Source organism: Rhinolophus sinicus, linkage group LG06 (genome assembly GCF_036562045.2).
Source record: "Rhinolophus sinicus isolate RSC01 linkage group LG06, ASM3656204v1, whole genome shotgun sequence".
In the NCBI taxonomy this organism is placed as follows: domain Eukaryota; kingdom Metazoa; phylum Chordata; class Mammalia; order Chiroptera; family Rhinolophidae; genus Rhinolophus; species Rhinolophus sinicus.
The window spans coordinates 117,519,581-117,536,167 of record NC_133756.1 but is presented as its reverse complement, the minus strand read 5'-3'; the positions used below and the strand labels follow the sequence as shown (position 1 = coordinate 117,536,167).

Genomic DNA, 16,587 nt, shown 5'->3' with positions numbered 1-16,587 from the left:
CTGGCGCGGGCTGCCACAGTGCGCCTGCGCAGGCCTTGTCCGCGAGGGGAGGAAATTGCGCATGCGGGCGTGTCTCCTGGGACTCTAAAGCAGGCGAGTACTGGCCGCTCCGGTAGGTTTGGCATGCGAGGGTTTCTGCAGGTCTGTGGCAAGCCTGCAGGTTACATCACTGGTGCATCGCTCTTTGCTTGCTTAAGATGCCACCACTTAAGCCTCTGTTGGAGAAATCGCCGTAGACTTTTTAAGGGCCGCAGAATCGAGACGACCTTGGTAACTGATTTGTACACTCCCGGCAGATCTGCGTGCACGAGTTGGACGGAGACGTGGGTTATAGGAGATTGCGTTTTCCTAGCTTTACAGCTACTCTTTTGCCCCATTAGCTTCTCAGAACGGGCCTCCCCAGGCTCAACTGAAAGCTGAGAGGCGAAAACTCAGAAAAGCAGTTACACTTTTCTGGTGAGGTTTCCAGAAGAGCAAGAATAGCGACGTGGTTCTACCTGCAGCACTATAGAGATTGGTCCCTCTGTCTTTCCCCCACAATCGTGGCCTGTTAACGTTCCTGTGTTAAGTTCCAGAATGAGTGACCGCTATCTAGAACAAAGGATTAGTATCAAATTTTGTGTGAAATTGAACAAGTCTGCAAGTGAGACCCACCATCTTTTAAAAGAAGCTTATGGAGATGAAGTCATGTCGAGGGCCAGAGTTTTTGACTGGCACAAAAGGTTTAAAGAAGGGCGGGAGGATGTTCGAGATGATGCCCGAAGTGGCCGGCCAGTTACCCACCGTACAGATGAAAATATCCAGAAGGTCAAGGACTTAGTTTGTTCAAACAGGCAGTTAACAGTGAGGATGATGGCTGAAGAGTTAAAGTTAGATAAAGAAACTGTTAGACTCATTCTGAAAGAAAACTTGAACATGAGGAAAATTTCTGCCAAAGTTACATCAGGTATTTTGAAGGATGACCCTAAACCTCAAAAACTTGACTTTCCTTCTGATCTTTCAAAAGAAACTAGGAAACATAGCTTGTGTGTGAAGAAAAAGGTAACAAGTTCGGAAACGTGGCGTCATCTCCAGTGTGAAGCTGGTGGGGAAATGCCTCTGCCTGTGCCCCATCCCAGAATCCACTATCCTACCAGCCAGCTTCTGCAGCCATCACCTTCTACAAGCCTTCCCACCAGGGCAGCTCAGGACTGGTTCCCACCCTGGTGAAAGGACTGGGAGGCAGCTGAACCTGAGCTCCAATGCTGCCTCACTGTAAGGCACCTTCATTTGCTGCACATTTTCAGTCTTCTCTACACCTCTCCCTACATGTCATGGCTCTTCTAGTTACTCTTTACTGGACTGTGGGGTCATCTCCCTGGTTGTTCGCCACAACTTTGAAGAACTTTTGGCTGTTGACTTCTGGTTCTTGCTTGTTCTTGATTTCTTTGGCTTAACAAATTTGGATCTCTTCACTACCCAGATCTTATTGTGTTGTGGCTGTCCTGTTCATTTGTTCTCAACATTCTGCCTCAGGGGACCATACCAGTGAGAGGTGGGAGCAAGATCTCCTGGAGTCTATAGCTCTGTGCACACGGAGGCATACTCTTCTGGGAGGACCCCCAAGAGAAGGCCTCCAGTTCCGGCCCGCTTCACAGTCAGGGTCTGAGGTACGGTACAGAAGGCAGTGGCACGCTGACAGTGAGCGATGCCAAGGGCCAATCCAGTACACATGATTCAGTGGGAGCCCCTCAGAACTTGGATGGGCCACTCACACTGAGCTCACAGACCTATCCCTCACAAAAGACCTAGATTTATTTCATTCTAGGCCTGTGCTTTGGACCTCCCACTCATTTGGGTATCCTCTCTTCTGGAAGAGGAGGATCTGGTCCTAGAAAATATAACCAGGGGACTCAGGCCCAGAATGTGATATGTGGGTAGGAAGACCAGGTGATACTCTAGACCCTACATTAAGGGAGTCTGCTGCCTAAGGGCTGATTCTCACACAGCAGCCTGTTTTTAATAACTAAGGCCAACATTTTCAAGTTCTTTCGGAGCACCTGCAGTTTTTAGAACACTGATGAGAATTGACAGAAGTTATGAAACAAGATCACCATGGGCTGGGTGGACTTCATGGATGAGGTGGCTCTTGAACTGGATCTGTAAGGAAAGATGGGACAAGGAGCTAGGAAATGAGGGAAAGCTTCCCAGTCGGGTGGAACAGCATGAGGCTTCAAACCTGAATTAGTAGGGAAGTGATGGCACTTTTGGCTGAAATAACAATGTATAAAGATGAAGAGAATGATGTTGCAGAAAATAACAATTGGGGATAATTTGCTTCCTTTCTTCTGCCTCCAACTCCATGCCAGTTTATAAATTGCCTTCCCCTGAGTCTGTGGACAAGTTACAATAACCCACTTATTTGCAAAATTTCTCGTCAACACCCCTCTCCAAACCAATCTCTATGAGTTCAAACTCCTTTATCTCTTCCTGCCTCTCTGCCAGGATTTATGGAATGAAACTTTTCCCAAGTGAGTTCCAAATACTGCCACATAGACGGGAAACATCTCAGAATGCCTGGTGGAGGTGCAGGGAGGGGAATGGTTAGTAATAGCATTTCATGGGATTCGCCAATGTCTGAGATTCACCCAAGGATTTTCACACTTAACATCTATTATTTAATAAGTTGGTAAACAATATTGGTTGATGGTAGAGGCCCAACAATTATTCAACAGTTATTTTTAGTTCTCTTCTTTCACTGTATCCCCTTCAAAAAATTACAATTTCCCCACTAATATCTGTCAGTTTTGAGGCACCCCAAAACCTAGACCTTATCGCACAAATAAAAGATAATTGTGCAAGAAAACTCAAACCAAGCAACAGCTTGCAGGCGTCTACCAACTTAGCCATTTCTAGACACTCCATTTAGGGACCATTACATTTTCCTACATCAGATGATGCTCTGGGTTCCCCAGAAGCACTTCCCACTGCACCCTGGAACAAAGTCCCCATGGTTAGCTATTGCAGCTTTGTAGCTGAACCTCATATTACTCTTTGCTCAAGCCCAGTGGTGATTGTTGCAGAGTTGTGTGTTCCTGGGCCAGGGCCAGGAACCCACAACAGTACCTACAGGCATTATCTCCAATCTATTATAATGCAGAGATCCCGAGAAAACTTGTTTCTGGACTTATTCCTGTCCTGTGCACAGAGCTAGAGTGACCCTTCCAAAGGTACTGGCCGAAGACCATGCTGGAGTGTGGGGTACCAGGAGCAGTGCTGGCCCAGACAAGGTTTAGACACAGCATCCGGAAGCAGGTCATCAGGAGTCTGAGTTCAAATTGTTCAAATAGCTATAATGAAAAGGACTTAAGTTATTACCTTAGATTATTTGCTGAGTAAAAGTCACATCAAACCCATTGCTCATTTGCAAGGTTTCTCAGAAAATATTCAATGAGACGATAACTACATGCTTCAGCTTTGGGGGAAGTAGAATGAATTACTGCTATAACTCTCACCCAGAGCAAACCATTCACACGTGGCCACTCAGAATCACTAAACCCCAGGCTAGAGCATGATCGAGGAGTACCCCCAGATGGGAGAGTTCTCGTAGAACAGTATCCCTTATGTGCCTACCCACCAACTCTGTTTCGTTGCTGACATGAATTTTACCTTGGCCGGCAACTTGCTGCCCAGGGCCCTTGAGCTGATCCTATGTTCTCACGGATCCTCCATCCTCTTGCCTCAGCCTCTTGTCCTTGGCTCTTCTCACACACCTCTCACTTTATTCTTCACCAGTTTGCTCTTGCTCCTCTGTTTCCCTGGTGCTTTGTTTTCTGGTTCTGGACCCCATCTCCCTCCAGTAGCTGCTTTCGGTCTCTTTCATGTCCTGATCTTGAATTGCCCTTTTGCTCATGGTTTTTCACTCAACTTGCAACTCCACTCTGCTCTGAATTTTGGGTCCCTCCTCTAGCTCCTACTTCAGCCCTGTAGTCTTGAGGAAGGAAATTGTTCTAGCCCTGGCCCTAGGTGGCCTTCCTATTCTCAGGCAGTGAAGTGAGCAACATGGGGGAGTGTGTTCTTGTTTTTGATAAGAGGCATACAGAGAAGGAAATAAACGCTCTCTCTCCCCACCCTTAGCCACCAGCGGTTCCACTCCCCAGCAGCAACCAGTGGTCACCATTTTCTTAAGGAGGCAATATGGTTACCTCTCTGGTACTCAGGAGTCATGAAAGTTTTTCAGAGATGTAACATCCAATCCCATTCTCCCAGCAACTGTATTTTCCCTAAGAGAAGCTCCACCTAATCATAGGAGATGAAGCCTGGCTCTCCGTAAGATGTCAGGAGGAGAACTGGCTATCTGCAAACCTTGACTATAATTCTTGAGCTCAAAACAATCAGTCACTGAATCTCTTTGGCTTTCAGGCTGATCTCCCTGCCCCTCTCCATTCTGGTTCAAAATCCACGTGGAGTGTCGCATGCCCCAGTGGAAAGCCCAGAGGAATAGACTCCTTCCAAGCAGATCATCCCATCACTGATATTATCTAATTTTTTCCTCCACCCATTACCCTACCCTATTTTATTCCACCTGTCCCACTGGTAACGATCAAACACAGAATGAATAATATGTTCACTGATCTTTGATTTTGAAACACCTGTAGATAGTTCAGCAGTCTTCTGAGTGCTGCCCCCAGCTCTGAATCCTTACTGAGAGGTTATTATTTGGGAAGAATGTGTACCTGGGGCCTGCTTTCCAGAGCCTTCCTTTCAGATCCATTTCTTAGTTAGAATTCATACTTGCCATTACAGATGCACAGATACATCTGGATGCTAAGTGATGTGAGGATATCTAGTAAAGAAGTAGAGTAGGATAGTATTAGGGAACCATCACTGTATCAGTGACACTGTTCAACCAGCCTGCTCTCTGCAGATATCATTGGCAACAAGTCTCACTAGGCTCCTTGGGATTGCATCTCACCAGGGTCTCATGTGGCTCAATTAGTAAGAGCTTCCTTTGCTGCTGCAATGGTATATGTAAACCCTGTGTTTTATTGCTTAGTTCGATAAGACCGCTCTCAGATTTTACCGGGCTTTTACCTCCTATCCAGGGCACCCCTCATGTATTTATCTTCTGTAATCTCTGCCTTATTAGATCCTTGCAAACACTGTCCCAGCTGCATCACCCTTCTCCCAGTATTGATATTCAGAAACCAAAAAAAAAATCTGTAATTGGAAACTTCAATACTTCCAAGGACCCACTTGGGTCCAGTGAAGGGGTCAGAAAGGAAATGTCTTAGAATTTGTGGGCCATACAGTCTCTGTTATAACTACTCAACATTTTATTGCAAAAGCAGGCATAGCCAATACAGAAACAGATGAGCATGGCTATGTCCTAAAAAAAAACTTTATTGATGGATACTGGAATTTGAATTTCATGTAATTTTCACAGGTTAAAATATTATTGTAAAAAAAAAAAAATAAATATATATATATATATATATATATATATATATATATATATATTATTGTGATTTTTTTCAACCATTTAAAAATGTGAAAGCTATTCTTACCCCTCTTAGCATGTACATTGTAGAAAAACAGATTTGGGCCCCACACCATAGTTTGTCAAGCCCTGGCCTAGTGTATATCACGTGTGTGTATAAAATGACACAATTGATCGTTTTCCATCAATAACACTGTTAATGCCAAATTGACCAGGCAGCGCCTGACAATTTACTCTATAGAAATGTGGAATATTGAAGGGAATATTTATGGTACCAGGAGAGTGAACTAGAGCTGAATGATTGACTATTTTACCTTGACCCTATTCCAGTTCACAAAATGAGTTTTGTGTCGGTTTTGACTAAGAATGATATTATACAAACTACTACCTGTATATGTCCTTGTAATATCTCAAAAACAATTTTGGCAGTATTACAAATGATACGAAGTTGCAACCAGCGATAACAGAATGAACGGAAATTAGTTCCAAAATAGTCTTGATCATGGGCAGCATTTGAGTAAGTTTATTACCTACAAAAGTGACTACTATCAAGGTGACAAAACTCACTGAATTATATTTTTTGCATATATATTTACATACGCAAAAAAGATAATTCAGTGAGTGTATACATATATACATATGTATATATGTATGTATATGTATATATGTGTGTGTGTATATATATATTTTTTGTTTGTTTGTTTGTTTTGTTTTTTTGCTGAGGTATGTCTTTTTAGGTGTGTTTACTTGTTTTTCCCCTAAAGAGAGTCGTATTGTATCACCTTCATTTAAACCGATTTTCCAAAGTTGAAATAGAATCCCAGCATTGGACAGACCTTTATAAGGGTGTTTAATCCACCCAGTCATGTTTCCCTTGAATCCAGGAGTGACTAAATCCTACAACTGCTGAAAAACTGCATCTGAAAGAAGATTCTGTGTTAATTCAACACATTTTTATTGAGTGGCTATACGTGCCAGGATCTGCCCTGTGTGCTGGGGTACAACCATGTACAAACCAGACACAGGCTTAGATGGGACGGTCTGAAATCTAGTTACATTACTCCACTTTTGCAAAACTTCTGTTCCATGTGCTCACACTAATTCATTGTTAATTGCATACCTGGAAATAGGTATGACCTTTGCCACAGGCCTCTGAATGTTCCACTTAAATTTTATTATCCTTTAGACAGATCTGTGTCGGTAGAAAAACACGCTGGCAATGTTGGAAGTGTAAATTGGCAACAGCTTTCTGAAAAGCAATTTGGCAGTATCTATCAGGAGCTTTAAAAATGTTTATATCTTCTGATCCTCTAATTCCACTTCTGGGAATCTGTCCTAAAGAAATAGTCTAAAATGCGGGTGGAATTTGTGCTTAATAATCCAGAAGTCCAACAGTAGAAAATTGGTTAAATAAATTACAGAGTGACTATACAATAGACTATTATGCAGTCATTATAATGAATGTTTATGAAGAGTTAACACAGCATAAAAATATGTTTATAATCTTATGTGAAAAGAATAATATACAAAATTGTATATGTAAATCCAAAAATGATTTCTAAATGACTAGAAAGGATATGCTATGGGTGGTTGGAGTATGAGTATTTTTTAAGATTTTTCCTTTTTCTTCTAAAAAATATTTCCAAAATAACATGACATTTATTATCAGAAGAAAATAATAGCGCCACAAATTGGCAATGAATCGAATGAGGCCAAATCTCTAGTTTGGGCCATGAAAAATTAACCGGCTCTGTGGATAGGCAGATTGTATGACATTGTGTTGTTTGCAGGGCCAGAAGGGAAAAGGGCCTGCCCCAGAAAAGGGGGTGTGACTGGAATCTCTCCAGAAAACCCAAGTGCTATGAGACGACACCACAAGTGGCACGCTTCTGTTAGGCAGTGCAGGTAAAGGAGCACGTAGGGATCAAGTGTATTCTGACAAGTGGAGAAGGCTATGAAATACTCACCTGGGTAAAATTAACCTCGTTTGGATTTCGTTCTTACATTCTCTCATACAAAGTGAGTATCCCCACGATGGATTTTGTTACAGCTGACTCACTGAAGAATCCTTGAGTCTTCCATATAATTTCTTTAGGATAGGGACGGCTTTCAATGTGCCGAGGCTACCTCCTCCCATAGTAGGATATTCAGACAACACGATGTACACAGTATTCCCCGCTGAGAATACCACACGCATATTATTAGTCATCTTAATGTTGGAACTTACAAAACTCTAAGGTTTGCAAATGTTATTTCGTGGGTGTCCAGAGTTACTGTGTTTTTTATTTTTATGTCTGAAGAGTCATCATGTTAGGGGATCTTACAATGAGAAATGATGTAGATAATGCCTATCGATACGGTAGATGAAATTGTTGTGATGCTGGGAAAATGTGTCCTTGATTGTTGCTTTAGCAAAATGTTTGTCATTAAAAGGCCAAATGTATCTCCTCAGTGAAATCTGAAACTTTCAAATGAGTACACAAGGTAAATACAGGTTTTATAGGCACATGGACTACAGATTTGTCAAGCTGAAAGAGTTCTTCACGATTTAAGTCTATGTCTGTTGGTCATAGAAAGAACAAAAGAGTATGACTTGGGTTTTAGTTCTTCTCCTTAGCAAGCCACGCGGTTGGCAGTTCGTTCGCACTCTTGGAACCCGAGTTTACTCATCTGTAAAAGGAGAATAGTAACACTTACCTTGTGGAGTTTATTTTGTTCATTCCACAAATATTTGTTGAGTGCTTATATGTATCTGACACTTATGGACAGTCAGGATGTAACAATAAACAAGACAAAAAATATTCCTCCTCATGAGCACACATTTAAGTGGGGGAAAGAGATAAGAAACAAGATAAATGAGGAAAAACACAGCATGATAGATAATGATATCAGATGTGAGGCTTACAGTAAATAATACATATGAGGTGCCCAGCACAAGACCTGCTGTGTAGTACTCAGTAGTGATTTCCTTCGCTGCTTCGGCCCTCCTAACAGCTCCTGAATTACTCTACAAGATGGTAGTAATCGGCAAAAAGCCTGACCCACGTTGCCTTCTATCTCTTGCCAGTTAATAAAGCCTAAACCTGTTTTTGCTTAAGAAGGCAAAAGAATTCTTACGGTTGTGTTTTGTACTTCCTGTATGGCAGATTAATCTACGTGGCGCCTAAACACTTGGTAAATGGCCTTTTCTGAAGCCATTTGGCAGGCGTCCTTGCCTGGGGCTAGATGGCAGGTGTTAGGTCCACAGAGACAAATGCATCGTGTCATTGCTGTTTAAGGAAAACAAACTGGAAGACTAACTGCTGTTTCTCTTAAAGAAGAGATGTGTGCCCTATGTCTGGTTCCAAACATTGGAGAACTGGGCAAAGTTTATGTGAGACAAGGGCATTGACAAAAAGCCAGGAAAAGGAGAGTTTAATGCTTGTGGTATGTTTGTATTGCTGCCCATTGTAGAAAATTTGGAAAGTTCAGAAATGTTTGAAGAAGCAGCTAAAAGTCCACCCCTAGGGTTCAGATATTTCACCAGACCTATCTATCTCTTTGCCTCAGCTTCCTCCTTGAGAAAATCCAATGAACAGTCCATTTACTGAATTCCTTTTTTGGGCCTGGGGCTGTACTAGGCACAGAGGGTTCAACCCCTATCCTTAGGCAGTGCCCAGCCTTGTGGGATAGGGACAGGGCCAGAGGTAGTGAGACCCCCAAGAATGTCCTCCTACCTTAGCCTGTCCATCGTTCCCAGAGGATAACTCAAAAGAACAAGCTTTTATAAAGAATTTGGAACAATAAATTGGAATGATCACACTTAGGGTGATTGTGGGAATGAGAAAGTGGGTAATGAAGATGTAAAACACAGAGCAATGGAAACTGGCCAGCTGGCTGTACCAACCCAAGCTCCTCTAATGTAAAAGGACCCTGAGCTCCATCCACAAGCATTTGGTGTGCAGTTTTACCTCCCAGAAGGAACTGGACATTAGGCTGTGGGCCAGTCAGTACCCCTGTACGTTGCTTTAAGAAACTAAGTGAAAATTCAGAATTACAACCCAGAGTAGAGGAGGAAATTGGCCCAGGGAGGTTGAGTGACTTGTCTTGAATCACACATCTAGTTGGTGGTAGAGCCAGGATAATAATGAAGGACCTTGAATTTCACTCAGTCCAGTGAGTTTGTTCCATTACTCCATTGGTCATAATTTCCTCTACTAAAGTGTACATTCTTAAGATATCTTTAAAATAGTGGTCACCCTTACATTTGATAAATATGATTTACCAACAGTTGATTTACATGCAGTTTGTAGGGAACATATTTATGGCACAGAAGGTGCTACAAAGGTTTTTCCAAATTTTCCTGGGGTGTCCAGGCCCCCTGGTCCTTCTTCCAGAGATGTGTATTCATAAGTAAATGTTGGCATTCTGTCGTTCATTTTTTCCAGATGTTCTTCCCAAGTAGTGCGTTGTGTTTTGTGTTTTTAATATTTCTCATATACCTTTGAAAAATCTGGGTACATAAATCCTAATAAAGTTCTCAACTATCTCCTCTGTGCTGTCTAAAATTTCCTGGTGTGTTTATATTTATAACAGCGTCTGAAGGCATGATCGGTATCACATCATTAGGGATTATATTCTTAAACCCTAGACTTGTGTTTTTAGATGTTCTGAAAATTCCTTACACCTCACTTGTAAATGCCACTTTACTATGTCATGACATTCCCATAGTAACATACACTTCAAACAGGAAAACAGGAAGCCCCCGAAAAAGGGAAGTAGATTCCAAATGCAAAAATTGTGTATATATTAAAAATAGCAGAATACATAAGAAATGGAGGGTGTACATTCTACTTTGATGTCCCCTGAGAACAGAATATCCTGTGGGCCCACCTTAGGGACCGGCAGTGTCTACCATCCACCAAAGTGACCCAATCTTGGAGTCACACTTTCTTTGACCCTCACATCCAGTCAGGTCCATGCCATTCCCCTAACATTTCTTAGTGTCACCTACTACAACCAGATGGGTGGGTGGTCACCCACTTGTCACCTCACTGTCCTGCAGTCCATCCTCTACACTGCTGCACATGTGCTGTTTGTTTTGGAGTTTGCTGAAGGCCGGAAGCTTTTTGACACCAGCTTTTTGAGCTGGTTCAGCTCACACCCTCTGCCTGGAATCTCGTCCTGCTGCCATCCACCTGGCAATCTCCTGCTCATCACTCAAGACTCAGCCTTGCCATTGCAGCTACCCCAGTGTACAATGCACATTCTTATGTCAAGGAAACGATAACATTTAACTGAACCTAATTGTTTTCAGAATGTTTTTCCTCTCCTACTAGCCCATGAGCTCCTCAAAAGTCAAGACCATCTCTGATTATTTCTGTATGCCCTGCATCCAGAATAAAGCTTGCCAGAAACTGCTCAACAAATGTTTGGTAGATGAATGAAAGAATAGACTGTCACGGTAATTGATTTTTTTATTGTAAAATCCACCATTGTAACCATTTTAAAGTGTGCATTTCAGTGGCATTTAGTACATTCACAGTGTTGTGCAACCATCACCACCATCTAATTCCAAAACATCTTCTCACTCCAAAAAGGAAACCTTGTATCTATTAAGCAGTCATTCCCAATTTTTTATCTACCCCTAGTCTCTGGACACGACTAATCAACTTTCTGTCTCTATGGGTTTGCCTATTATGGAAGTTTCATATAAATGGAATCATGCAATATGTGGCCGTTAGTGTCTGGCTTATCGCACTTAGCATACTGTTTTCAAGAGTCATCCGTATTATATCATGTATCAGTACTTCATTCCTTTTTAGGGCTAGACAATATTCCATCGTATTGATTTCTACATTTTTTTTTAATCCTTTCCTCCATTGATTGATAGACATTTGGGTTATTGCCACAAATGTCCATTTTGACTATTATGAATTGGGTACAAATTAGTACAAGTTTTTGATTGAATATCTATTTTTAATTCTCTCAGATATCTGCCTACGAATGGAATTGCTGAATCCTGTAGTAATTGTTTAACTTATCGAGGAACCACCAGACTGTTTTCCACAGTGACTGCACAATTTTACATTCCCTCCAGCAATGTATGAAGTGAGGGTTCCAACTTCTCCAGATTCTCATCAACACTTGTGCTTTCCTTTCTAAAATTTTTAATTATATCCAACCTGGTGAGTGTGAGGCGGTATGTCTTGTGGTTTTGATTTGCAGTTCCCTAATGACAAATGGTGAGCATCTTTTCATGTGTCTTTTGGGAAGGTGTATATCTTCTTTGGAGAAATGTCTATTCAAGTCCTTTGCCCAGTTTTTATTTGGATTGTCTTTTTGTTGTTGAGTGGTAAGAGATCTTTATATTCTGGATACCAGACCCTTATCAGATATATTATTTGGAAATATTTTCTGCCATTCTGTGGATTGTCTTTTCACCTTTTTTTTAAAAAAAAATTTCATTGGGGAAGGGGAACAGGACTTTATTGGGTACTTCCAGAACTTTTTCCAAGTCAAAGTTGTTGTCCTTTCTATCTTAGTTGTGGAGGGTGCAGCTCAGCTCCAGGTCCAGTTGCTAGTTGCAGGGGGCACAGCCCACCATCTCTTGAGGGAGTGGAACCAGCAACCTTGTGGTTGAGAGCCCGTGCTCCAACCAACTGAGCCATCCAGGAGCTCAGTGGCAGCTCAGCTCAAGGTGCCGTGTTCAATCTTAGTTGCAGGCGGTGGAGCCCACCATCCCTTGCGGGAGTCGAGGGATCAAACTGGCAGCCTTGTGGTTGAGAGCCCACTGGCCCATGTGGGAATCAAACCAGCAGCCTTTGGAGTTAGGAGCACGGAGCTCCAACCGCCTGAGCCACTGGGCCGGCCCTCACTTTCTTGATAGTGTCCTTTGATGCATAAAAGTTTTACATTTTGATTAAGTCCAATTTATCTATTTTTTCTTTGCTTGTGCTAAGAAACCATTGCCAAATCCAAAGTCGTGAAGATTTTTCTCTATGTTTTCTTTCAAGAGTTTTATAGTTTTAGCTATCATATTTAGGTCTTTGACCCATTTTGAGTTTGTTTTTGTATATGGTGTAAAATAAGTGTCCCTCTTCATTTTTTTGCATGTGGATATCCAGTTGTCCCTGCACCATTTATTAAAAAGACAATTCTTTCCCTATTGTCACATTTATATTTGAAATGTATTTTCAAATATAAGTTAACAATTCTTTTTTTTTTTCTTTCTGTACCTTAAGTATTTTGCTCCACTATCTTCTGGCTTGCATTGTTTCTGATGAAAAATGTGCCATAATTCTTACCTTTGTTTCTCTATATGTGCTCTTTTCTCTCTTGGTCCTCTTAAGACTTTATAACTGACTTTTGCAATTTGATTATGATATCCCCTGGTGTAGTTTTCCTTATGTTTCTTGTGCTTGGGTTCATTGATCTTCTTAGATTTGTGGGCCTAAAGTTTTCGTCAAACTTGGAAAACTTATGGCTATTGTTTCTTCAAGTTATTTTTTGACCCCTTCCTCCTTTACGAATTACATGTATATTAAGCCACTTGAAGTTGTCCCACAACTCATTATGCTCTGTCCAATTTTTTTCTGTCTTTTTTTGTTCTCTCTGTGTGTCTTTTTGTATAGTTTCTATTGCTGTGTTTCTAAATTCACTAATCTTTTCTTCTGAAAAGTCTAATCTATTTTTATCCCATTTAGTATATTTTTTGTTTCCAACATTATAGTTCCCATCTCCAGAAGTTTGATTTGGGTTTTTTAAGTAGATTTTTTATTTTGGAATAATTTGAGATTTACAGAAAATTTGCAAACATAGTACAGAGCATTCCCATATGTGCCTCATCCAGTTTCAGCTTCCCCTAATGTTATTACCTTACATTACTATGGAACACTTATAAAAACTAAGATACCAACATTGGCACATTACTGTTAACCCACACTTTTTTCAGATTTCAACAATTTTTCCATTAATGTCTTTCTTCTGTTCCAGGGACCAATTGAGGATATCACATTTCATTTGGTTGTCATGTCTCTTTAGTCTCTTCTGACCCATGACAGTTTCTCAGTGTTTTTCTTGTTTTTCATGACCTTAAAAGTTTTGTGCCGTCCTGGTCATGTATTTGATAGACTACCCCTTAATTTGGGGTTTGTTTGATGTTCTTCTTATGATTAAGCTGGAGTTATGACTTTTGGAAAAGAATAACAGACGTGAAGTGTCCTTATTACATCAAATTAGAGGGCACATGATAGCCACATGACATCATTGGTGAGGTACATTTGAATCACTTGGTTAAGGTAGTTTTGCTAGATTTTCCTACTGTGAAGCTACTATTTTTCCCTTTCCGTACTGTTCTTTGGAAGCAAGTCATTAAATTTAGCCCATATTCAAGGGGAGGGGAGTGATTAAGTTCCAGCTCCTGGAGAGGGAGTGTTTACCTATGTTATTTGTAATTCTTCTATATGGAAGAATTCTTTCTTTCTTTCTTTCTTTCTTTCTTTCTTTCTTTCTTTCTTTCTTTCTTTCTTTCTTTCTTTCTTTCTTTCTTTCTGTCTTTCTTTCTTTCTTTCTTCTTCCTTCCTTCCTTCCTTGCTTTCTTTCTTGCTTTCTTTCTTCCTTTCTTATTTATTTATTAGTCTATTTATTTACTATCAGTTTGGACACCTGTATATTTATTTTATATTTCGGGTTACAATCCAATACAATGTTATTTATTTTGTTGTTCAAATTGGTCCAGATTTGGCCACTGTGCTTTTTTCAGTTGGCTTCTGTGTCTCTTTGACATGCTCTCGTCTTTTTGTTTTTTGAGTATTTTCTTACTTCTGGTACTACAATATGCTCCAGCATCATCTTCTACTTTTCCTGTTCCAGATCTGCAATCAAACATTTCTCTCAACAGCACTGGTCCTTTTATTGGAAAATGGTATTTAGAACCCAAGATACAGGCACTGAGAATGTTTGCTGCTTCTGGGGTTTGGGTCTTTTTTGTATTTCCATGTTCCCACTGAACAAGCTCAGTCTTTTCTTTAGCGTTTTGATCACTGTTTTACTGTTCTTATCTCTCCATTCTACTATCTTGGTTAGTTCCAGTCGACTGATTTTTCTTGTCAGATGGGTCCTACTGTATGGGTCCTTTGGCTTTTTGGAAATAGCTTTTGGCTATTACTTTTAACCTTTGTTAGATGGGACCAGAGCAATATTAGTCTAGGGCTAATTTTGCCCCACTATTATAGCAAAGCTCACCTGATGCCTTGTGAAATAAGCATTGCTACTCTCAATATTGGGAATAGAAACTAGACCTGTGCAATCTCTGAATGTTCTTTCTAGTCCTTTTAGATGGTTCTTTCTCTGGCCTCAGGTAATTCCCTCGCATGCTGGAGACTCGAGGGGTACCCTCAGCAGATTGCCAGAGCTTTCTTTTGTGTATCTTTCTTCTCTTTGGTATTCTTCCCTGAAAAATCTTGCTACCTTGACCTCCCCAGATTCCTAGCCCCATCTCCTCAACTCAGGGCAACTACTGGGTTCTGTCTGGGTTTACTTTCTTGGCACCACAGCCTAGAAACCCTCTCCAGGAGGTAAGCAGGGTCATCATAGGGCTTACCTCACTTGTTTTCTCTGTCTCATGGATCACTGTCTGTTGTCACACAGCAGCCTACTCGTCTGTCCCCTCGTGCCTTTCCCTAAAGAAAGAAGAGTCTGTGAGACTGTTCCTTTCAGGGACTTTGCTTTACCTTTGTGCCTACACTTCATGTCTCCCTGTTTTGCCCCCAAAAGATGGTTGGTCAGCCAATGACGGGTAAGATTTCTCACAGGAGAAACAACCTAAGCCAGGCGTAACTGTGTGGGGACCACCAGGAGAATCCACGGGGTCAATAGAGGTGGGCACAGCCCCCACTTTCCCCCGCCTGAAGAGAGCTTCTGCCTATGTGGCTATTTTCCTTCTTACAACCTGCTTGAGAAGTGAGTCAATGATGTGATAACATCAGCGTTCCTTCCATTCTTAGCAATAAGTTTCAGTACATAGGATTTGTCCCTGAGAGGGCACATACCATAATTGTTAAGACATCATGGGACTTTCTGTTCCGGCTGTTTGCAGGCAAGGGTGATTGGTTTGAATCAGTTTTCTGGTATGATGTATGAGATTCACAGACCGTGAAAAAACAATGCTATTCCTTGTATGATAATCAATAAAAGCCACAAGACGGCCCAATTCGGGGCTCTCAGTCCTTTGCGGCTGGGAGACCCTTGGCCCCCTGTTTCATAACTTTCTTGACTTCTGTTTCTTTCTTAACCCTGCGCCGCCCCTTCTCGCTCTCCTACAACCTGTGCTGTGCTGGACGCGACAACTGTCTTTAGTTGCCTGATATCCAAACTGTGTTTCATATATTTTGTCCAGATTTTTAGCTGCTTCAAGTGGGAAGATAAATCCAGTCCCTATTACTACATCTTGGCCAGAAGCAATAGTATAAGCATTTGGGGCGGCTGGGTGGCTCAGTTGTTTAGAGCGCGAGCTCTCAACAACAAGATTGCCGGTTCAATTCCTGCATGGGATGGTGGGCTGCGCCCCCTGCAACTAAAGATTGAAAACAGCAACTGGACATGGAGCTGAGCTGCACCTTCCACAACCAGATTGAAGGACAACGACTTGGAGCTGATGGGCCCTGGAGAAACACACTGTTCCCTAATATCCAATAATCCCCAATTTTAAAAAAAATAGTATAAGCATTGGAAATTTTGGAAATTAATAAAGCCATAGGCTATGATTAGCACACAAGCATGCATAGCATAAGATTTGAAGAGGTAATATCATATAGTGATTAAGAGTATGAATTATGGAACCAGACTGCCTGGGTTCAAATTCTGATTCTCCATTTACTAGCTACATACTCTGGGCCAGTTGTAACTTTTCTGGGCCTCAATTTCCTTACGTTAAAATGGGGATCATAATGGTCCTAGCTCATTGTAATGAGATGGGTGTTAAATAGATTGATACATATAAAGCATTTGGAACAGTGCTTGGTTCAGTGTGAGCATTCAATAAATATTAACTATTATTATTCTATATACTTGTTAAAAAGTGGCTGGCTGTGAATTTCCTAGTGACCCTAGCAAAGTGGAAATATCAG

General features: G+C 41.3%; 1 protein-coding gene across 1 annotated transcript; it reads left to right on the top strand.

Moving 5' to 3' along the window:
* Nucleotides 1–3: 3 nt before the first annotated feature.
* GVQW3 (GVQW motif containing 3) lies at nt 4–1,461 on the top strand. Its single transcript, XM_074335750.1, has one exon. The coding sequence runs from the start codon at nt 577–579 to the stop codon at nt 1,207–1,209; it is 633 nt and encodes a 210-aa protein (XP_074191851.1). The 5' UTR covers nt 4–576; the 3' UTR covers nt 1,210–1,461.
* Nucleotides 1,462–16,587: the final 15,126 nt, after the last annotated feature.

What these genes read in the sequence shown, in the direction of transcription:
- GVQW3 (XM_074335750.1), top strand. Translation starts at nt 577, where the DNA reads ATGAGTGACCGCTATCTAGAACAAAGGATTAGTATCAAATTTTGTGTG.